At 36.2% G+C, this 22,424-nt stretch overlaps 3 protein-coding genes across 4 annotated transcripts; 2 read left to right on the forward strand and 1 right to left on the reverse strand.

Moving 5' to 3' along the window:
• The first annotated feature begins 1,676 nt into the window (after window positions 1-1,676).
• Window positions 1,677-5,324, forward strand: LOC118344553. The gene is made up of 3 exons (XM_035685564.1): window positions 1,677-4,225; window positions 4,327-4,414; window positions 4,524-5,324. Exons 1-3 carry the CDS (start codon window positions 1,677-1,679, stop codon window positions 5,322-5,324), a joined length of 3,438 nt encoding a protein of 1,145 aa, XP_035541457.1.
• Window positions 5,325-8,054: 2,730 nt separating this feature from the next.
• Window positions 8,055-10,940, forward strand: LOC108980022. Its single transcript, XM_035685141.1, has 7 exons — window positions 8,055-8,175; window positions 8,287-8,525; window positions 8,611-8,820; window positions 8,934-9,026; window positions 9,120-9,215; window positions 9,318-9,933; window positions 10,626-10,940. Exons 1-6 carry the CDS (start codon window positions 8,055-8,057, stop codon window positions 9,678-9,680), a joined length of 1,122 nt encoding a protein of 373 aa, XP_035541034.1. The 3' UTR covers window positions 9,681-9,933; window positions 10,626-10,940.
• A 394-nt stretch (window positions 10,941-11,334) lies between these two features.
• Window positions 11,335-21,316, reverse strand: LOC108998464 (tropinone reductase-like). 2 transcript variants are annotated; one of them, XM_018975014.2, is made up of 5 exons: window positions 21,167-21,316; window positions 12,878-13,085; window positions 12,457-12,673; window positions 12,234-12,340; window positions 11,335-11,882 (listed from the first exon to the last, which is right to left on the reverse strand). In XM_018975014.2, the coding sequence occupies exons 1-5, from the start codon at window positions 21,262-21,264 to the stop codon at window positions 11,724-11,726; spliced, it is 789 nt and encodes a 262-aa protein (XP_018830559.2). In that variant the 5' UTR covers window positions 21,265-21,316; the 3' UTR covers window positions 11,335-11,723. The 2 variants fall into 2 exon arrangements, with proteins under 2 accessions (XP_018830559.2, XP_035541038.1); XM_035685145.1 differs by lacking the exon at window positions 12,234-12,340 and having other exon boundaries at window positions 11,774-11,882.
• Window positions 21,317-22,424: the final 1,108 nt, after the last annotated feature.

Below are 22,424 nucleotides of genomic sequence, written 5' to 3' on the forward strand. Positions count from 1 at the left end.
AGACATTGCTCCCAAGGCAAAATAGAGAAACATTATGCTGTGAAGTTGTCGATACTCACAGCAAAATGACAGGGATTGTGTTTACTCCCATCTTTTAGTTTTTCTTACCTTTATACAATGATATAGTTGGGTTGGGGAATCATATGGTATTTTAGTTTTTAGATGTGGAGTTTATAATGCAACCCTGTTTTGTTTTGTTTGATTAAGCAGTTTAGTTCGATCAGAACTTTGTTTGAAGCTTTCCTCCACAACTTGCATTTAGTAGCTCTACTTTTATCGATACCACTTGCCTCCAAGGAGTAAGAACTACTTATCGAAGCCCTGCCCGAGTGGGAAATAGCAGTAACAAATAGCACTAACAATATATGTGGGAAATAGTACAACTGTAGTTTCATTTTTATACAACTGTGTTGTTTCCGTAAATCAATCATTTTTATACAGCTGTGTAGTGTTTTTAGTTGTAAAAATAAAATTTCTGAAGTCATCATATGTTATCTCAAAATTTTCGACTTAGACCCAATCTTTTATTAAACTAAATTGTTTGTTTCATTTATTTTGTTGAAGACCTTTGAATCCAAGGTATCCTAATCTGTATATATAAATAATTTGTGTTTAGATTACTTTTTATGTATAAATAATTTGGTTTATCGTGTTTGTGAGAAAAGGCTAAGAAAAGATACAAACTAATAGTATTTGGTGAACACTACTAACCTGAAAATTTAGGCATACCTGAAGTACTTTGTAAATTGTTTTTGGGTTGTGATGTATATAATTTAGTAATAAATGCCTGCCTTATAAAGTTTCAAGCCATTGGGCTCTTTTGAATGTCTGTTTGTCTACCTCTCATGTGAGCACACCCAAAACTAGAGCACATGCATACCAGATCAGAATAAAATGTTAGCAGGTGTTTTTCTTTGCAAAACAGAACACATGCATACCAGTTTGGGCACTTTGCATACTAGATCAGCAAAACAGAACAACAAGTTTATCTTATTTATGATGACTTTTATTTCTATACTATTTTTCTGCATATTTGTAGACTGTTTGTATGCGCTAAATGCGTTAAAATTTAGCTGGAACCTGTTAAAATTTTCACATTGTGTTAGATCTTTCTTGGGGCAGATATTTTGCTTTTTTCTACTTATTTATGAAGTGTTCCAGCCAAAATATACAATTTCAAAATGCAATAAAATATTATTAAACTATATAATATTATATTCTTATTTTCACTTTAATATGACTAGTCCAATGTGGACTCACCTAGCTAAAAGTCATTTGGTATAGTCAAAAGTTAATATTCTAGCCAAACTTGGAAGCTTGGCTATGGCTAGGCCATTTCCTGAACCATCTAAGATATCCTACACTGTACACTATATTCTTTACTTTGTCCTTACAATGTATACCATGTTGATATTGGTCCTATATCAACATGAAATATCCAAATTATAGGGGAGAGTCCCGGACAACAACTGTCATTATAGTCCTTGAGTGAAGTCTTTCCATTTCGTTATCCAGGTTTTTTTTTTTATTAAATAGATATAGGCTTAAGCAAGTAGAATAACAACTTGCTTAATTGTTTTTATTTTGTCTTTCGTTATTTTGCTATTTGTTTCGAACTTTGTACATTCATCAATAGAGATTACATTTCACACTTTCATTTGTGGCATCATATCTAGATGGACAAGACGTGGATGGATATTGAAGATAGATTTGTGTCTAACGAATATGCATCGGGGGTTAACCAGTTCATCGCTATGGCTCGGGAACATGCACCCGGAGGAGTTGACATTAGGTGTCCGTGTCGTAGATGCCGTAATATGTTCTTCCAACCAATAAATGTGGTCGAAGACCATTTATTTATCATAGGGATTGATCCTTCTTATAAGGCCTGGATATTCCACGGTGAGGATGAAGTATTGGGTGTTAGTTCCTCAAATTCTGGTGATGAGACCAGCTTGAATGATGGCTACATTGATGATATGGATGAGATGCTGGATGACATTCAGCATGGAGCCTCTATGGACCACTCAGACAGCGTTCAAAGACCTACTCATGGTGTATCAGAAGGGGGTCCAGGTGCCAACTTTGCTGACTTGTTAGAAGATGCACGTCGTCCACTCTATCCATCGTGCCTAAAGTTCTCAAAGCTATCATTTATCGTAAAGTTGCTTCATATCAAGACAGTTGGTGGTTGGAGTGTTAAATCCTTTAACATGGTTATCAAGTTGTTGAAAGATGCATTTCCTAATGCTCTTCTCCCTGACTCATACAATGAGGCATGCCGCTTGGAACGTAGCCTTGGCTTTAATTACACCAAGATAGATGCTTGTTTGAATGATTGTGTTCTTTTTTGGAAGGAACATTCTGATAAAGAGAAGTGCCCTAAATGCAACACTCCGAGGTGGGTGTTAAGCACTAATAAGGTAAAGAAAATTCCACAAAAAGTGCTGAGATATTTTCCTTTGATCCCAAGGTTGCAAAGACTATTTGTGTCAAGTAAGACTGCCGTCGCAATGAAATGGCATGCTTCTGAACGGGTCAACGATGATAATGTCATGAGGCATCCTGCAGATTCGAAGGTCTGGAAAGATTTTGATCTCCATTATCCTACATTTGCCTCAAATTCTCGTAATGTGAGAATCGGTTTAGCTAGTGATGGTTTTAACCCATTTAACAATATAGCTAAACCATACAGTATATGGCCAATGATACTCGTACCTTATAACTTGCCCCCTTGGTTATGCATGAAAGATCCATACCTTATACTATCTTTGCTAATCCCTGGCCCAAAAGCACCTGGTAATGATATTGACGTCTATCTACGCCCTTTAATTGACGAATTGAAATATTTGTGGGAAGATGGAGTTAATACATACGATGCCTCTACCTCATCTAGGTTTCGCTTACATGCCGCATTACTATGGACCATTAATGACTTTCCAGCGTATGCTAATCTTTCTGGGTGGAGCACAAAGGGAAAGCTGGCATGTCCAACATGCAATGATGAGACAGATTCATTGTGGTTGGTCTATGGGCGAAAGCATTGTTACATGGGTCATCGTCGGTGGTTGTCGGCAGGGCACAGGTGGAGATCTAAAAAGGTTGATTTTAATGGTAATACGGATTATCGGCATCAACCTATACATTTGTCAGGAGATGCTATAATGGAACAGTTGAAAGAAGTGACAGATGTACAGTTTGGGAAAACTACAAAGAAGAGGAAACGCACAGCCAATGAGTTGAATTGGACAAAAAGAAGTATATTTTTTGAGCTACCTTATTGGTCTTCCTTAGGTTTGAGGCATAACCTTGACGTCATGCATATTGAGAAGAACATCTGCGATAGCATATTAGGCACTTTGATGAATATTGATGGAAAAAGTAAGGACTCCGCCAATGCACGAAGGGATTTAGCCAACCTTGGCATACGAAAAGAATTACACTTACAACAGGATGGTGATCGTTATGCGATGAGGTTGGCATGTTACCAGTTAAATAAACTGGAGAAAAGATCTTTTTGCGAGTGGTTGGTAAATGTTAAGTTTCCTGATGGTTTTGCCTCAAACATTGCTCGATGTGTTAACGTTAGTGAATCAAAGATCTTAGGCATGAAAAGTCATGATTGTCATATTTTTATGCAAAGATTACTTCCAGTTGTGATTGGTGGATACTTTACGAGTGATATTCGACAAGCTTTGACTGAGTTAAGTACATTTTTCAAAAAATTGTGTGCACGGGCATTATGCATTGATGTCATACAAAGGCTACAAACTGACATCTCTATTCTTCTTTGTAAACTGGAAATGATATTTCCACCTACATTTTTTGATATAATGGTGCATCTCGCCATCCATTTGCCACACGAAGCCTTACTTGCGGGACCTGTGCAATCTAGGTGGATGTATCCTTTCGAAAGGTATTTAGGAAAGTTCAAGCGTTATGTCAAAAATAAAGCCCGTCCAGAAGGCTCAATTGCCGAGGCCTATGTTCATGTGGAATGCCTTACATTTTGTTCAACTTATCTCCATGACATTGAGACAACTTTTAATAGAGAGGAACGAAATGTAGATGTCGGTCAAGACCATCAAGAAGGAAGTTTGTTTGTTTTCTCTCAAAAGGTTCGGCTGATGGGTTCGTCCTCTTCTAAAAGGTTGGATGATCCGCTTTTTGCAAAAGCGGAGTGGTACGTGCTCAACAACTGTCCTGAGATTGAACAGTACCTAGAGTAAGTACGATAGTACTCTATACCAAAATTTCATACTCAACCTTCATCTTGTATACTTTTTTAAAAAGTAATTATACTATTCTACTTGTCTCTATGTGCAGACAACACTATGACAAGATGAAAGAAGAGGACACTAACAACGTTGATCGTAGGCACCAAACAGAATTTCCCAACTGGTTCAAGAACCATGTAAGTCATGAACATTACTTACATAATTGTTGACACTTTCATTTCTACACAGTGCATATTTCATTTCTTCACATAAGACGCTTACAATTATTATCAATGAAAATTACAGATTCGAGAATTGCGCAACTCAAACCCGGGTGAAGTTACAGATGAAGTTTATGCTCTGGCATGCGGACCAGATCCATGGGTTGGGTCATACAGTGGATGCATAATGAATGGAATTAGGTTTCACACAAAGGACCGTGAACAACACCGACGTACACAAAATAGTGGGGTCGTTGTACAAGGAGTACATCAGTCCAACTCGGTTGATTTCTATGGTGTGTTGACAGATATATTGGAATTATGCTACATGGGCTGGCATCTTGTATACTTGTTTAAATGTGATTGGTGGGACGTTGGTGATCCTAGACGAGGCATACGTGTAGGTGACCATGTTACAAGTGTGAATACATCTAGAAAATGGTATCAGGATGAGCCGTTCGCCCTTGCTTGTCAGTGCTCACAAGTTTTTTCCTTAAAAGACCCAAGTATAAGTGGAAATTGGAAAGTGGTACAAAAGATAACCAACAGGAATGTGTACGACATTCCATCGATCCCAACGGCCCTAGACGAAGGTGAGGACTCCTATGATGGTGAGGCATATCAAGAGGAAGATGCTACCAATGATTATGGTACAGTCAATCAAAGTGATAGTGGTTTGGTGAATCAATTGCATCGAGAGGATGAAGAACCAGTTGCAGTTAATGACTTAAATACGGTACACAGTGATGTTGGGAATGATATCGACCATACTTTTATTGACGATGAGGTGGACGGTGACACTTTTGACGATGATCCCAATATTGACCATTATGAGGATGATGATGAGGAAGATTTCCATTCGAGTTCAGAAACAGACATTGACTAAAGACAGATTCAATTCTAACTACTAGTTGATTTGCATAAATATAATGATCAGAAAATTGCTATACTTTATATATACAACTCGAATTGCTGGATATTGTCATTTCTGTTATGTAGATATCAGAAAAATGTGTGAAAATGGCATGATATTGTCATTTCTGTTATGTAGGTATCAGAAAATGTGTGAAAATGGCATGATATTGTCATTTCTGTTAAGTAGGTATCAGAAAATGTGTGAAAATGGCATGATAAGCTTTGACTGAATATATCAGATCACATGTCATATTAGAAATAAATATTTGTTGTAGAACTCAACAGGTGATATTTTTGAAAACTACTTATTGACCACTAATAGGTTGACTTCCTTGCTATTATGAATATTCAGTGAGAAGAAAATGTTGATAGTCCTTGGAATGGTGAAAAAAAACATGTTTATGATGTGTGTGAAATATTCTTTCAACCTTGGCTACCATGTATCTCTATTATGTGAATTGGAATACAAAGACTAGGGAAGATGAAACTAGGAACTAATGACTTAAAAAAATTAAAAAAAAATCAGTCCTGGGAACTAATGGTAAAAGATGCTAGAAAATGGCATTTAGAAGTGTTAAATCTGATTAGGTATGATTGCATTGGAGTTATGGAAACAACCAGCTCTACTATGTATGTTTTTGGAATGTACTATATAGCAAACTGTCCTGAAGCTTGTTGCCATGATGTGTCAACAATGGCAAGTATATATGGTTTGGAATATATACTTTTTCCATTTGATTGAGCATACATGTGCGTACTTGTGCCATGGAACAATAATGTCAAAGCAACCATCAAGAGTATCATTTCTGTCTAGAAAGGCTGATTCCTTTTCTACTTCATGTCATATTAATTTAAAATCATTAATATGAATGAAAAATGATGGAAATAAATCAAAAAATTGGTATCCTAACCATAAGTGCAGAGATGTTTTTTTCTAGGAGCAAAAGTTGTAAGATCTCGTTGGAATGGTATAGAACTGGACAAAATACAGCCTATAATTTGGGAAACTTCTCTTATTACATTTTATTAGTCAATTTTTCCTATTTAATGGCAGGCAAAGGTTGGACATATAATTCTAATTGATGTCAATTGGTGTCTATATCTCATCAATAACTTCATGTATATAATATAAACCCAACAAATGAAATTTAGAAATACAGGTATGAAATTGGAGCAAAAAAAAAACAAATTTCAATAATGTTAAAAAGTCTAAAAGGAACCTGGGTCGTTGGTAGGCTTGAGGAGCATTTAGTCCAGCTATAATGTTAATGGTTTTAAATGAAATAAGGTTAATGGTTTTAAATGGAACCTGGGCCGTTGGTAGGCTTTAGGTGCATTTAGTCCAACTATAATGTTAATGGATTTGTGGTTGAAATAATGTTAATGGTTCCAGCTATATTATAAATGGAGCAATTGTTATGTTTTGTATTAAGGCCAAAATAATTACCAATGGCCCAAAATGTCTCGCCCAAGTAGTATTCATACAAAAACAAGTATATTCATGACCAACCAAACTGTCCTGTTGCCCAAGTACTATCAAACCAAAACGTGGACTGGAAACTGAGGCCTCAAACAAGGCGCGGTAAGAGGGGTTCATTTACGTGGGAAACTGAAATATTTTGGCTCCACTTTCAAAGAACAGTCTCTTCAGACAGGCTGTATGAGGGTTGGTATACCTGCTGGCAGCTACTACCCTTTTACCATGGTAAAAGTGAATACATGGTTAGATTGAGGGTTAGTTCCATTATTTCCTTCACCAAGTCTCGGAAACTCAGTTTTTCACTTAGGCAATTGTGACAAACTGAGGATTATCTGATAAACAATTGCTGACTAGCACTACAACAACACCAAGTTCAACACATCTCAGCACTCAGTAGAGGGCAGGATATTTTCTGAACACCAAGAAGTAAGTCCTCCATTACCTTTAATCTCCACTGCTCAACAATGGGTTAATCAGATAATGTGTAATGATATTTCTGAAAGCCTCAAATAATATGGTTGGGTTCGCAAGAAACACAATTGTTCAGCTTTACAAAATGAGGTGGATGGGTTACGGTTTTGAAAAAAATGTTACCAGTTTATTAAGCACTCTTAAAGTGTCGATGGTAGGACTATATGCATGTGAAATCTATTTTATTTTTAAGCATTTAGTAGGTGGGCTCTCTCCAGGATTATCAAGCAATATATTTGTTTTGAGCTTCAACTAGTACTAGGGTTCTACCTTATAATCAGAAGATCATGCACACTTTTTTCAGCACTAACATGCCAGGACTTTGCCATTAAATGTGCTTATTTGAAATTTTCAGTTTACATTTTTCGATACATATTATACTTTGATGCATTTCAAGTAGGTCTCTACACTTTGGGTAAAAACTGGGTGGTATTGCTCATTTTTTAGACATTATTAGATACTTGGTAATGTATAGTTTATACAGATATAAGTATTCTTATATATACTTGGTTAACGTGGTTTTTTTCTCACTTGGTTAATCACTCTCTATAAGCTAATTTGTGGTTGGTAACCCATATAGTTCAGACTAATTTTTCCATTACTTGTATATAACCAACCACAAACTTGGGTTGTGGTTGGTTATATAATGGTTCAGCCTATGAGAGGAACCAAGAATTTACAAGGTGGGCGTGCTGGCAATCGCGCAGCAGCTCGTGGTAGAGGAACAGAAACTCTGCTTTGAGAACACACATGCTAAGAGACGAGAGAATTTCATTTTCGGATGCGGAGACTGAAGGACCGAGTGAGATCCCTGAGGAGGTGAGAATTCCAGCTAATGAGGCATCATTGTCTAACATTGATGTCCCTGCAGGTATAGAGATTAATCCACTCATACATATGTTACTAGTACTATTATGAATATTCAGCAGTTACTATCCTTGTTTTAAACATATTATTATAATTCTGTGGTCTTCTTTTCTAGCTCCACCCGAGAAAAAACGTGGACGGGGACCGGCTAGAAGCACAGAATTTGATCGCATTCGCAAATTTGGCAAAATAGCAGTAGAAATTAAGGATGGCCAAAGAGGAGTATCATGTCAGAATGCGACAATGTTTTCAACACGCGTGACCTGGATTGTGAAAATTTATGCAGACATGCGACATGCAAGTTGGAGTCGCGTTGATAAACAGAACAAGGATGAGCTAACGGATCGTGTCCGAGTAAGAATTGTGTCACATAAAGCCCAATTTATTGAATCCAAGTGTATTTACTTAACTTTATATAATTTGTCAATGTTTTTAATAGGCTGATTTTGTATTGGATTGGACCAAAAGCAACCATCGAGAGACAGTGGCAATGGCACTTGCTCAAAAATATAATGATTATCACTACCTACTGCACGGCAAGTACATGGAGTATGATACACATGAAGCTGCAATTTCTGGAGGGACAAAGTTGGTGGACAAGGCTGTTTGGCAATGTTTGTGTGAGAGATGGGGGAGTGAAGACTTTAAGGTAACAACTTTTCTTATGCTATTCCTTTAAAGTTTATTAGCTGGTTTTTATTAGTTATTAAAGGTTTTATCATTTCATACAAAATAATATTCAACAACCTGTTTTAATTGTAGAACCTATCTGCACGGAACAAACAAAATAGGTCCAATCAAAGGATAAATCACACGGGTGGCAGGAAGTCTTTTGTTAGGCTAATGGAGGAAAAGGTAAAAGCATTAAACCCATACTTATTTTTGTGTTTAATTTCTAACTCATATCATTTGTGGAATGTACTAATAAGGTTTGTTAACTCATTGAAGCGGGAACAAGCTCCGAATTATGTTGCTTTTTACAAAGAGGTGCATTGGTCTAGAAAAAAGGGGAGATTTGTCACTGAAGCTGCTGAGCAAAATTACGTGAGTGAATTCAGATGTGGACCGTTTACTTTTTGCTCGACATATATAGAGATTATTCACATGGTTAATGCCTAGAACTGATATGCTTATATTCTAATGTAGAATATGATGGTGGAGCTGTTGAATGAGATGCCACCAGAAGATGCGGGGGATGATAATGCAAATGCAAATGCTGTGTTCAAGGAGGTTTTGGGATCTCGATCGGGCTATGTTAGAGGGTTAGGCCACTTAGTTATACCTGAACCATCTGAATCATTGTTGTCCAATAGGGAGTTTATACGACTTAGGGAGGAGAATGAGAAGAACAAGGCTGAGGCGGAGGGCTTCAAGAGGAAACTTGAGACGTTTATGGTTGATGTCTCAAAAATGCAAGCTTGTTTTGAAGAATTTGACAGGCTGAATAGCCGTGTTACAGAATTGGAGTCACAGAGGGAGTCTCAACGGGAGACTCCGGGAGATGCATAGCCTTCCTCCAATAATGGGGATGTGGGGAGTTTTTTTGATCATGTTGAACTTTTTTGAAGTTGTTGGAGTAGAAGTAAAATATGGGTGCATCCTTTTGTTTAAAATTGATTTTGGGTGTTTTGTGGGGACTTGGTTGGAAGTGGTGAATTATGCCAAGACAAAGAATTAAGTAAAGAGCATGTATCCTTTTGATAGTAGGCCCATGGAAATATAGTATTTACAAAGGCATCCTGCATGGGTTAGCATGGTACAGGTATGATATTTTCCCTAATGCTGGCCAGTTTTTTAATGTCATTTCCCTAAAATTGCACACTGCTATTTTACTTGCATTTTTTAGAAGTCATCATGTTAGATGACTACATGATCTTTATAAGAAAAGTTAACTGAATTGTAGTTCATAAATCAAGTTCATAACTTTGACATGGAAAGTATATTCTTTGTAGTGACCAGTTGAATGATGGTCAGTCAATACTAAAATGCTAAAGTGATAGTGGGTTGACTATGAATCGAGGGCACCAGAACTAGTATTTGAGTGTTAATGAGATGTGTTCCAACCAATATATGGACTTTTCACAAACTCTGGGAATAGTGTGGAAAAAGTCAGAACTATATTCTAATGATTGTCAAATAGGTGGATGAAGCTTGAATGATTTGCATTAGATGTTACACATTTATCAACTTCATGTATTAACATTTATTTATAATAGACTAATATGCATTTTTGCTTTTTATATTTCTCTATCAATGTTAGTGTTAATTCATAAGGACACACTATGGACAACTGTTGGTGATTTTACACAATACACCTCCTCTGTTTTGAAGTTATATTATTATAAAGGAGATGAAAAAAATTAGTTGTTGGGGACCTTTTACGTAATTCTGGTTCTGAGTCTAGAATTGGGGAACTTTTACATAATATTTGACATTGTTTATCCAATATTGCAGCTATCTGTTATAGGGACTAAAGATCCCACAAGGTAGAATTGCAGTGCCTGAGCAGAACAAAGAACCAAGAATCCAAGCCTCCATGCATGCAGTTTAGGAAGAAGATCTTCATGTAAGGATATAGAATGAACATCCCAAAACTTCATGTATGAGATGCACGATAAGGCTTTAAGTTTAAACATCAGAATGTTATTTTGTGTAGCCCGCACCACTGCATGTTTTATGTAAATATGTGCATGCTGGTGAAATGCAATGAAACGATGTACCATTTTAATATATGCATGTACGCTAAGCTAGCTCCCCTTTCTGTTCTTACGTTTTGGGTATAATTTTGGATTTATGCTGGCCACTTCTGGTTAACATTCTGATGTAGTTTATGGGTTAAGACAGATTTGTGCATGTCCATAAATATTGAATGTAAGCCATGCACTTACAAGTATAAAATCTGCAGTTACTGAACCAAGTATATAAAATCTGAATGTAAGCCGTGGCATTAATTGTACAAAAAAAATAATAATAATATATTTTTTTGGGTATGTTATGCATGTCTTGAATTGATCTATTTAATGGATTATCTGGAAGACCGTTTCTGACATTGTGTTCTTGTCAAAAATTATTATTTCTGGTGAATAATTTTTATCGATGTTGCGTGTTTTTGAAGAACCTATATATGCCACAACTCTATAAATCTGACAATTACAAACCTTTAGGAAAAAAGTATTTCTGATGATACAATTTGGTTACAAATAAAATGAGGTTAATTCTGGCATATATATTATGGACAGAAATGCAATATGGGAAATACGTTTCTGGCAAGTCACTGATGCTAGAAATATGTATATCCTAAAGAAATTATTAACAAGAAATACTCAATTCCGGCGAGAGATGTCACCATAATTACTTTTTCCTAGCGAAGAGACCACCTGCTGGGCCACCTTTTCCTGGGTGAATGTATGCTTTATCTGAGGATTTGGTAATGCCAGAAAAGAGCCTTTTTGGGACAGAAATAGAGTTTGCTGCATATAGTAGTATGTTGGGCCAGTTATTTCTGACGATGTTGCCACGGCTTGATAATGCCAGAAAAAGTCATTTGTGGCATTAAATCTGGGTATTATGGACAGACATGGTCGCGGGAAAAACTACATTCTGTTGTAGTGAAAGAAACGCCACCAATGAAGACACCTCTTTTGGCTCTCCAACTCTTCCCATTGGCGTTCGAGAGATGATAGCCTTGAACATGTTTTCATCAGTAAGAAACTACAATGCAAGGAACAAAAGGAAAAAAGATCTATAGTGAGATATATATAATTAATTCTTAGAATTCCTACATTTAACAACTAATTAAAACATGTTAATAATTTAAAAAAATTAATTAAATCTATATTTTTCCATCAACTTAAGTTTTTAGAGCATTTAGTGGTGATTTTAGATGATATTATAACAGGTTCTGAATTCAAACCCTGACTCTACATTCTATCTCATCAGTTTAGCTTTAGGGAACAAGTAGTAATTTATCAAAATAGAACTTAATTGAGGATGAAAAATAACAATATAGAACTTAATTAAGGATGCAGAGAAATGAAAGTCGAGACGTTGGCAAGTAATTACAGGTTCAGCAAGGGGAGTCGTGGTGAACCAAGGTGCAACACAATTAGTCCTTATATTATCTTTTGCCCACTCACATGCAAGATTTTTTGTTAGCTGATTCATTGCCCCTGCATACAATTATAAAATTAGCTTAATATATAATTGTTGTTAATAATATTGTTCTAATCATGATATCTGAAACGAGTTCTTCTAATTGCAACTTATAGTATTGGATATAATATACCTTTGGCCGCGCTATATATGGATCCAACATTAACTGATATGACGCTACAGACTGAAGAAAGAAACACAATGCTTCCAGCTGACGAAGCTTTCAGAAGAGGATGTGAAAGTTGGCTCAAGTGATAAGCTGATTCGAAATTTGTGGACATCATAAGCGAGAAATCCTCGGCTTTGTACTCCGTTGTCGGTTTCATTTTGTTTGTTCCAACATTGTTAATCTGGATGTACATCATAATATATTTTATATCTTGTATAATTTGATTTAAAAGATAAATTTTAAAATTTAAATCTTACTAATCAAATCTTATAATTTAAAGTGTTCATGTGTATGGTATATATGCTCTACACCCAAATTTAAGAATATAATAACTCTTTATATAATATAGTTATCTCCAACAAAGAATTTAAGAGGGATGACTTACAAGGATATTTAGTTTTCCATCAAAGAGAGAAGAGACAGTGGTAATTAGCTTCTGTCGTTCAGATGGAGAAGTAACATCGCATACTGAAACAGTGACTCGAAAACCCTTTTTCCCCCACTCGTGCTTGCATTCATTAAGCTCAGCTTCATTTCTGGAGCATGTATGTACAGCCGCACCAAAACGTGCAAGTTCCTCCACAATAGCATGCCTGATCATGATCGTAATTAATGAACTTTTGATCGATTTAATTTGGAATTAAGGAAAACAATGATCAACTCTGATCCAGGCCAGAGACACACGGATCAACTCAACTCATTTAAAAGGAAAATGGAAGTTACCATTAATGTAAGATGCCTTAAAATTTCCTGTTGCACCAATATTAAAACTTGTTCGAGGAGAGAGAGATATTAATTAATCTACTCAATTTCATTAAAAGGAAGACAGGATCTAATATTGGAACACTTTCTTAGCTAGGAGCCTTAATTTATTGTGGTGTTTATATGTGACCCGATGCATGTAAACGCACAACACGTATACTAGATAGGCGTACTGTTTTGTGTGATCTGTATTTAGAGAAATGTCCAGACCACACGCATATACAACTAAAAACATGATAAAGAAATGAAAAATGATTTGTGCAAGCTTAGAGTGCATGCAAGTCTAGTGCAAGCCTAACAATTAGGAACAGAAAAACAAAAAAAGTCTCATCTTTGTTTCCCTTGTATGAGCAAAGGTGGTGTACGGGATTGTCTAGATTCTTCTAGAAAGAAAATAGTTGTAAGCTTCGTTGAGAATGGAGATGGCAGGGGGAGGAATGGTGAGGCGAGAAGAACTATGGGGAAATCTACAGCTGATGGAAGAGGAGAGCTCGATGAAGGATAAAGGGGATAGAAGCTTCTTCGAGAAAGTGTTGCTTGACAGACTGATTGGGAAGGAGATAATGTCCTCCATAAGGCCTAAGTGTGGAGGGTAAGTATGCCGGCGAAATTTCAGGAGGTTGGGACCAACATCTTTATCATAACATTCTCAACCCACGCGAACAAAGATAAGGTGTTGGAGGGTCATCCATGGTTGTTCGACAATCATCTATTCGTGCTTCAAATGTTTGATGCCTTTGTGCAACCAAGTAAATCGTCGTTTGAGAGGGAAGTAATTTGGGTCCAGATTCATAACCTTCCCATGAGCTGTATGAAGAAGGAATGTGGGCTACAAATTGGCGGATTTGTGGGATACGTGAGGGAGGTGGACTCGCCGAAGGATGGTATTGGATGGGGGCGGTACCAGAGGGTTAAAATTGAAGTACCCCTATGGAAGGTGATTGCTCAGGGACGATCTATCTCGGTGAATGGTAGGAGTGTTTTGGTGAACTTCAAGTATGAAAAACTACCGAGGATGTGCTTCTGGAGGTGGGACAAAGGATGAGAGGCCTCAATTTGGTGCATGGCTTCGAGCTAGTAAGACCACAAGGGGTGGTGCTTGGAAACATCCCTGAATAGGTCAAGAATTATTCATGAAGCCAAAAGAACTTTACAGAAAAAGAAATCTCAAAGAAATGAGGTTTGGTGGATAGAGAGAAGGATGAGGAGATGGGGCCTTTTCCCAAAAGGATGTTGGGGGATGAGGAGGATCGCAACTCTTAGGGGGGGGAGGAGAAAGGAGAAGGAAAATGTGGTGGAGAGTGGCCCATATATGGTTTGGTACCTTGAGGCAGGGTTGGGGGAGGGTGGAATATTGAGTGGAATATTGAGGGAGAAGGTGGATGGAGAAAGGGGGTGAAGGGTGGGAAGGAAGACCAAGGGATAATCAGGGTGGTATCCGCACCCAATTTGGGTATTCAAGAGGCCCATGGCCTAGTACAAATAATGTGATGTTGGCTGGTTTGAAAAACAGGGAGGGAAGTGACAGTGAAAAAGGAAGAGCAGAGAGGGATAGCATTGAAGATGGCTTGGGGAGGAAAACATCATTAACAAAGGCAGATGGAAATGCAAAGAAAGAGAGAAAGGTATGCCTAAAAAACCCTCAACAATATGTTTCTCAAAGAAAAGGGTGATTTCTCTGTAAGGTAACTAAAGAGATCTTTCTTCTTTTCTTTAAACCCATCCCCCTACAGATTCTCTTTATCTGAGGATTTGCCTTAATCAACTACATCAATTTTGTCACTTTTTGTGAGTTGAATGAGGGGGAACTCGAGGATGGGAAGGTTGTTGAGTCAAAGAAAGTTAAAAAGAAGGGGGAAATGAAGGATGAAAATGAATCATATGGATTGGCAGAGGTTGTTAAGCAGCCTCGCTAGGGGCAATGAAAACCTTAAGCTAGAATTGTCGGGATGGGTTTGGTGTGGGTTTTTATAAAAATCATTGGGAAATTGAGGGAAGAGAGGCTAGCCAGGCTATTCTAGAGTTTCTTAATGGAAGGAAAATGGATAGGCAGTTAAATCATACGTACCTAGGCTTAATGCCAAAGGTGAAATCCCATATCTCAATGAAGGAATATAGACCCATAAGCTTCTGCAATGTACTCTCTAAGCTAATTTCTAAAGTATTAGCAAACAAGATCAAAGGGATATTACATGGCATCATTTCTTCTAACCAGAGAGCCTTCATCCCCAGGAGGCTTGTTACTGATAACATAATGATAGCATATGAGCTACTGCACTCTATAAAGTCAAAACATGCAAGGAAGATCAGTAGTATGGCTATTAAGGTGGATATGGCCAAGACCTACGATAAGGTTGAATGGCCTTTTTTAGAAGCCATTTTGAGAAGAATTGGTTTTGGGGAGAGGCTAACTAGTTTAATCATAGAATGTGTATGTTCAGTGAGTTATTCAGTGTTATTAAATGGGAAACGAGGGAAGAAGATAAACTCTTCAAGAGGTATGAGGCAAGGAGACCCATTGTCTCCTTACCTATTCATAATCTGTGCAGAAGGGTTAAGTTAGTTACTGATCAAATGTGTAGAATTGAGGGACGAAATAAAGGGAGTTGTTGTGGCTAGAGGGGGAACAAAAATTAACCATTTGATGTTTGTTGATGATAGTGTAATGTTTAGTAGAGCAAGGCATGAGGAGTGAGAAAAAACTCATTCTATCCTATGGAGATACTAGAAAGCCTCAGGACAGACCCTAAACAAACCAAAGACTTCAATTATGTTTAGCTCAAAAACCAGTGAGGATATAATGAGTAAGATTCATGGGGAAGCAGAAGCTGTTATGTGTGATAAGCTGCCAATAGTAGTGGGAAAGCCAAAATATAATGCTTTTAGATATATAAAAGAAAGGGTGTGGCAGAAGATACAAAATTGGGAAAATAATTTCCCTAAGAGCTAGAAAGGAAGTACTTATTAAGTCTATTTTGCAAGCCATCCCCACTTACTCTATGAGTGATTTTAAATTGCCAAAAAAGTTTTGTAAGGACTTGTATGCCTTGCTATCGAGGTTCTGGTGGAGGCAAAATAAGAAAGAGTCTGGAATCCATTGGTGGAGTTGGAAAAAGCTGGGTTGCTCAAAAGCTGAGAGTGGACTGGGATTTAGAAACATGGAATGCTTCAATAGGGCGATGTTAGCTAAACGATGGTGGAGGTTGATGCAGAGGCAAGATACTCATGTAGCCAGAATATATAAAGAAATGTATCTAAAAGCTAACCAGTTTATTAATGCCAAGCTGGGTAACTCCCTATCACTAATCTAGAGGAGTATTTAGTCAGTGAGGGATGTTGTTAAGATGGGGTTGATGTGGAGAGTGGTGAATGAAAAAGATATAAAGATATGTGGTCAGAAATGACTCCCTTCACCAACTTCTCATTGTGTCCCATCTTCCATCAAAATTCTCAAGGTTGATACAAAGGTCTGTGATTTAATTGATAAAAGGAGAAAGGAATAGAAGGTGGATCTGATTGAAAAGGTATTTCATAGAAATGAGCCTAGGTTAATATGCACCATCCCTATTAGTATTTTTGGGGTAGATGATAGACAGTACTGGGGCTTTACTAAGCATGGTAAATTCACAATTAAAAGTGTCTACTATGCTAACCTTTAGGGGAGAAAGGAGAGTGGAAGGGGGACTTCTCATGGTCGAAAAGAAGTAGATCAGTGGAAGCAGTTATAGACTTTGGATGTTCCTTGTGGGTACATGCATTTTATATGGAAAGCTGTAAATAACATCCTACCTACAAGAGCCAATATGTGCAAAAGAAGAATTATAAATGATCCTTTATGTCCATTGTGTCAAAGAGAAGAGGAAAATGTAATCCAAGCTTTACGGTGTTGTCATCCTGCTTCTGATGCATGAGCAGATAACGAGAGCCTAGTGAGGAAATGGAAGACTAATGTGTTAGATTTTGAACACTTGTGGCTGGATATGTGTAGAAGGCTTCTAAAGGAAAGTTTGGAAAAAACTATAGCTATTATGAAAAGAATTTGGGGTAGGAAAAATGAATTTATCTTTGAAGAAAAAATTTCTAGCCCATGCAAGCTTGTGAAATTTGTTGTGGTCGGCCTAGATGAGTTTCATGAGGCAAACTAGAGGCAGGGCGAAAGGTAGAACCAGGGTGGATTGGTGAGTGGAGGTTAAGGCTAGTAGAGACCTGAAGGCAACAAATGCAAAGTGAATTTTGATGTTGTTTTAGACACAAATAACCAAAGATTGTGGATCGGGATAATAGTTAGAAATAACAATTGTGATATAATGGCTGCAATGTGTTCCCAAAAAAAGTTTGTTGTGTCACCTTTCATTGTTGTGTGTCATGCCCTCTGGAGGTCAATGGATTTGTGTAAAGAGCTAGAGTTTCGAGATATAATTTTTGAAGGAGATGCAAAAGGAGTAATTGAGGTTGTTCTATCCAATGAGATGGATGAGTCGGGTAATGGACAATTGGTGGAGGATCTGAAGAGAATATTGTTACCATGTCTGCAATGGTCTCTGGTTTTCATACACAGAGAAGGAAATACAGTGGCTCATAGTCTAGCTAAGATGGTCATGCATAATGAGAGAGAGTTTTGTTGGATTGAAGAACCACAAGAAATTAATCAGTTAATTGTAAATGACAAAGTTTGTAATGATTTGAGATTATAATGAAATGATACGTATCTTACTTAAAAAATTAAAAATAAAAAGTCTAGTGCAAGCCTGATTTTTATAAAAATTAAAATCCACCAGATGAGTTTCAATCCACTACCACTTTATATAAATGGGCTTGTACCAGGCTAAAGTTTGTAAGTTCGTGCAGATATTTTGTAAAAAATAGACTTATTGTGAAAAAAATAATTATTTATACAATTTTAAAGTGTGCAAATCTGTTTTATACAGAGAATGCTACTCTCTTTTTAAGAGTTTCTTGAAGTTTAGACAATATCCGTCACAAAGTTTTGTGTATGAGAGTGCTTACAACAAATGTTAGTTTGGCTTGTAACTTGAGTTACAGATGTAACTTCCTTTATGGAATGAAATGAAGTTTATTTGTTATAAAAAAAAAAAAAGTGTGCAAATCTATACAATCTATTTAAGAAAAAGCGAAACATATTTAAAATTTCTATGATATGCTTTCAAAGAGTTTTATAACGCTTGAACATCGACTATATTGAGTAATGATATACACACAATATATTACACAACACATTGCATACAAATCATCAAGGTGTGGATGACCGTATAAGGAATTTGGGAGTGCCTTTAGTGTCTAAGTGTGAGTGTTGTCAATAAGGTGCCATAGAAGAGATTAATCATGTGTTGTATGGTGGGTACATAGCGGCAATCATTTGGAAATTCAGCTCAAACATGTTGGGTATTCCGTTTGTCCCAAATCGGTCTTGGAAAGCAACAATGGAGGCTTGGTTTCGGAGAGCATCAAAATCATCACAACTTGGTACGCTAATTGGATTTGTTCCGGTGATAATTTCCTGGAACTTATGGAGGTGGAGATGTAAGGCCAGGATGGAAGGTAAGAAAGAAAAGGTTCATGTTTTATAGAGATGGGTTACGTATTTGATTCATTGGGTTGGTATTAAAATCAGTAAGACTTCTTGTTTAGTAGATAATGATTTTAAGGTGTTAAATTCTTTGAATTTACCAATTATTGCAAGAAAGAATGAAGTTTTAAAGGTAGTTAGATGGGCAAAGCCAAACAGAGGGTGACTTAAAATGAATGTGGATGGAAGTAGCCGAAATAATTCGGGAATGTTGGGTGCAAAAGGAGTAGTTAGGAATGAATTCGGGAATGTGGTATATGCTTTCTCCGAGTCATATGGGCATGAGAGCAATGTTTTGAATACCATACCGGAAGTCGTACCGATCAAGGCACTGGAACGAAATATTTTGATACTAGTACTGGTACCATTTCGGGATAGTCGATATATGAATAAATTATATATATAAATATATATAAATTATATTCTAAAATAATAGTCTATATATGAATAAATTATATATAAATACATATATATAAATTATAAATAGTCTAGTCTGAATTGAGAGTCAAAAAATAAACTTGTAGTTTGAAAAAGTAAAATAAAATAAAAGTTTGAAGGCCAAAATATAAGTCGGTACAGGCCGAAATTGAGGCCGGTACGGCCGGTATTTGGGCCGATACGAAACTATATGGTATCTGTACCGGCCCAGAGGTCGGTACGGCAAATATCAGTCGTACCGACTGGTACGGTACAAAATTGAAAACAGTGCATGGTAGTAATAATCTTGCGGAAGTTATGGCTCTATGGGCAAGTCTTAAACCTTGTAAGCAATGGGGGTTCAATAATCTTGTCATTGAGATGGATTCTTTAATAATATTGAATTGGATTAAGAATGGAAGATGTACTCTTTGATATCTAGAGGACTTTTGGGAAGAAATAGTTAAAATTTTAGGAGAGATAAATTTTTATGTGAGTCATATTTATAGGAAGGAAATAAGGCTATCAATTTTTTCTCACGGCTAGGATGCAGTGGTGTTTCCCAAGTGTGGGTAAGTCAAACGGAGCTTCCACATTTGCTGAAAGGGATTATTAGAACAGATGCATGTGGTCTACCTCAGATTCGAAAGTGCTGAATGTAAATTTAGGATGTAATATTCGGTAGTGTAACTTAATTTTGATGAGAAGTCATGCTTGATAGGTTTTTTTGTTTTTTCTTTGAGTACTTGGGGATGTATTTTCTTTATTTTCAATTTTTTGTAAATGTCAAATATTGTGATTGTTATCACAGTTTTTCTCCGTCACAAGTGAAAGATCAGTAATAAAATTAGACAGTGGTCACTATTGGACATGTGACTACCTTCTCTTTAATAATAAAAAAAAACACATTGCACACAAATGTTATAGATAAGAGTATTTTTGTAAAACAAAGTTACTTTTATAAGATGTTTTATAAAAACATCTTTTATTTAAAATATAATTGTGTATAATGTTATAAAAAATATTATGTATAAATTATTTTTCAATTTGTATACACCAGACATGGACAACTCATTTTCCATAGACAGCACGCTTAGCATGGTCTGTTGCATCGTTCAGTAGAGGAAGTCTGTCACCCTTCTTTTCTGGTTCAAACTTCAATAAATATGATTAAAAAGGGAAGAACTTTATTTCTCCATCGTCATCGTCTTTTAGTTTGGTAAAAGAACTTCACTGCCGATGGGAAAACCACAAGATTTAATTCGCGTATCGGCTAAGGTTATTTTTAGGCAGTGAGATGTTGAGAAGTGTTAAGAAAAATTGTGAATAGTTGTAAAAAAATAATAATATAATATTAAATAGTTATAAAAAATAAAAAATAAAAATAAAATAATAAATTATAGTAGAGTATTCTGACAATATAAATAATAGATGTTCTTGATGTTTTCAGAGATGGCGGATTCTGTCGCAGACAGAAACAACACCAAACTTTCGAATGGAAAGAAGTTAATTATTTGCACATCTATTATATATTGAGATCGTGACTTCGATCGGATTAAAGTTAAAAGTTAGCAAAACGAATGAGAGTTATGAACAAGAAATATGCAGTGCAAGTAAGTTCTAAACGCATCAAGGAAATTACATGGGCATAAGAAAACTCGATATAGCATGCTAGCTAGGCAGCTGATAGAAGATTAAACTAAATATGTAAGTTGAATACTTCATATCTATGATTTTTTTTCACTAGTGAACAGATCAAAGAAAACTCGAACAAAGCCGATCTATATATATATATATATATATATATAATCGATCCTAACAAAATCATACAAACAGAAGAAATATGTTTATATTAAGACAAAGAAGGTTTAAAGAGAGAAGTTAAAGGGAAAGAGCGAGAGAGCGAACCCGATTCCTTTTGTTCCGCCCGTGACAAGAGCCGTAGTTCCCTCAAGACTCCATCTACTTTCAGGAGTACTACTGCTATCCACTTCTGCTCCACCCATCTCTCTCTCTCTCTCTCTCTCTCTCTCTCGTTCAACTGTGTGGCTGACTGGCTGTGGCTTTAATACTTGTAGATTATATATAATTTATCGAGTAATGCTAGGTAAATTTTAAATTATGTAATTTTTTAAAAAAACATGTGGATTTCATTGAGAAAATAATTTTTTTATAATGGAGTTTACGGATTTACAAAAAACAAATTACCCGAAATTTATGTAATGCGAAATTTTTTGTTAATATGACTTATTTTAATTTTTAAGTGTCTTTGTATAGCAATTACTTAAATGAAAGTGACGTGATTGTGTTTGGATCAATGTTTTGAATACCGTCCAGACGTCGTACCGGTCAAGGCACTGGAACGAAATATTTCGGTACTGGTACCATTTCGGGATAGCATTTCGAGATAACGTTTCGGGATATTCGATATATAAATAAATTATATATATAAATATATATAAAAATTATATTTCAAAATAATAGTCTATATATAAATACATATATATATAAAAATTATAAATAGTTTAGTCTAAATTATGGGTTAAAAAATAAATTTGTAGTTTGAAAAAATGAAAAAAAAAAAAAACATACAGGCCGAAATATCGGCCGAAATATAGACCGGTACAGACCGAAATTTAGTCCGAAATGGTACAGGCTGGTATTTTAACCGGTACAAAACAGATATAATACCTGTACCGGCCGGACGGCCGAAACGAAAAATTTTAGCCATACCGGCCGGTACGGTACGAAATTTAAAACTTTGGTTTGGATAGTGAGGTATTCTGTGAATATATAGTAGTGAAAAAATAATGAAAAAATATTGATAGAATATTAAATAGTAGTAAAAAAATTGATAAAAATAATAATAAAATAAGGAATAATAGTGAGGTATTCTAAGAATATCTTAACACCTAAACTAGGTCCGAGTGGTGCTAGGCTGCCGCCCAATAATGATCGATGGGCATGCCACACGCCATAGCACATGTTGACGATCCTTTGCCTTAATCTAAGGCCTTCCATATGTGTATCAATTGACCCTCAATTATAGGAGCTTGTTTAGCTAGTTCTTTCCATTTATTTTGTAATCAATATTTATGTGTAATTACGCCATTATACAATTTGTAAATGAATATATATGAAAAGCTCTCACCACTCAAATGTGTGG

The sequence above is a fragment of the Juglans regia genome, chromosome 14, assembly GCF_001411555.2.
Source record: "Juglans regia cultivar Chandler chromosome 14, Walnut 2.0, whole genome shotgun sequence".
Classification (NCBI taxonomy): Eukaryota; Viridiplantae; Streptophyta; class Magnoliopsida; order Fagales; family Juglandaceae; genus Juglans; species Juglans regia.

Excerpts from the sequence above, each read along its gene's own strand:
- LOC118344553 (XM_035685564.1), top strand. The coding sequence starts at position 1,677 with ATGGACAAGACGTGGATGGATATTGAAGATAGATTTGTGTCTAACGAA. Across the intron at positions 4,226-4,326 it reads GAGATTGAACAGTACCTAGA|ACAACACTATGACAAGATGA; the intron begins GTAAGTACGATA and ends CTCTATGTGCAG. Across the intron at positions 4,415-4,523 it reads CCAACTGGTTCAAGAACCAT|ATTCGAGAATTGCGCAACTC; the intron begins GTAAGTCATGAA and ends TGAAAATTACAG.
- LOC108980022 (XM_035685141.1), top strand. The coding sequence starts at position 8,055 with ATGCTAAGAGACGAGAGAATTTCATTTTCGGATGCGGAGACTGAAGGA. Across the intron at positions 8,176-8,286 it reads TAACATTGATGTCCCTGCAG|CTCCACCCGAGAAAAAACGT; the intron begins GTATAGAGATTA and ends CTTCTTTTCTAG. Across the intron at positions 9,216-9,317 it reads AAGCTGCTGAGCAAAATTAC|AATATGATGGTGGAGCTGTT; the intron begins GTGAGTGAATTC and ends ATTCTAATGTAG.
- LOC108998464 (XM_018975014.2), bottom strand. The coding sequence starts at position 21,264 with ATGGGTGGAGCAGAAGTGGATAGCAGTAGTACTCCTGAAAGTAGATGG. Across the intron at positions 13,086-21,166 it reads GGCGGAACAAAAGGAATCGG|GCATGCTATTGTGGAGGAAC; the intron begins GTTCGCTCTCTC and ends GATCATGATCAG. Across the intron at positions 12,341-12,456 it reads CATATATAGCGCGGCCAAAG|GGGCAATGAATCAGCTAACA; the intron begins GTATATTATATC and ends AATTGTATGCAG.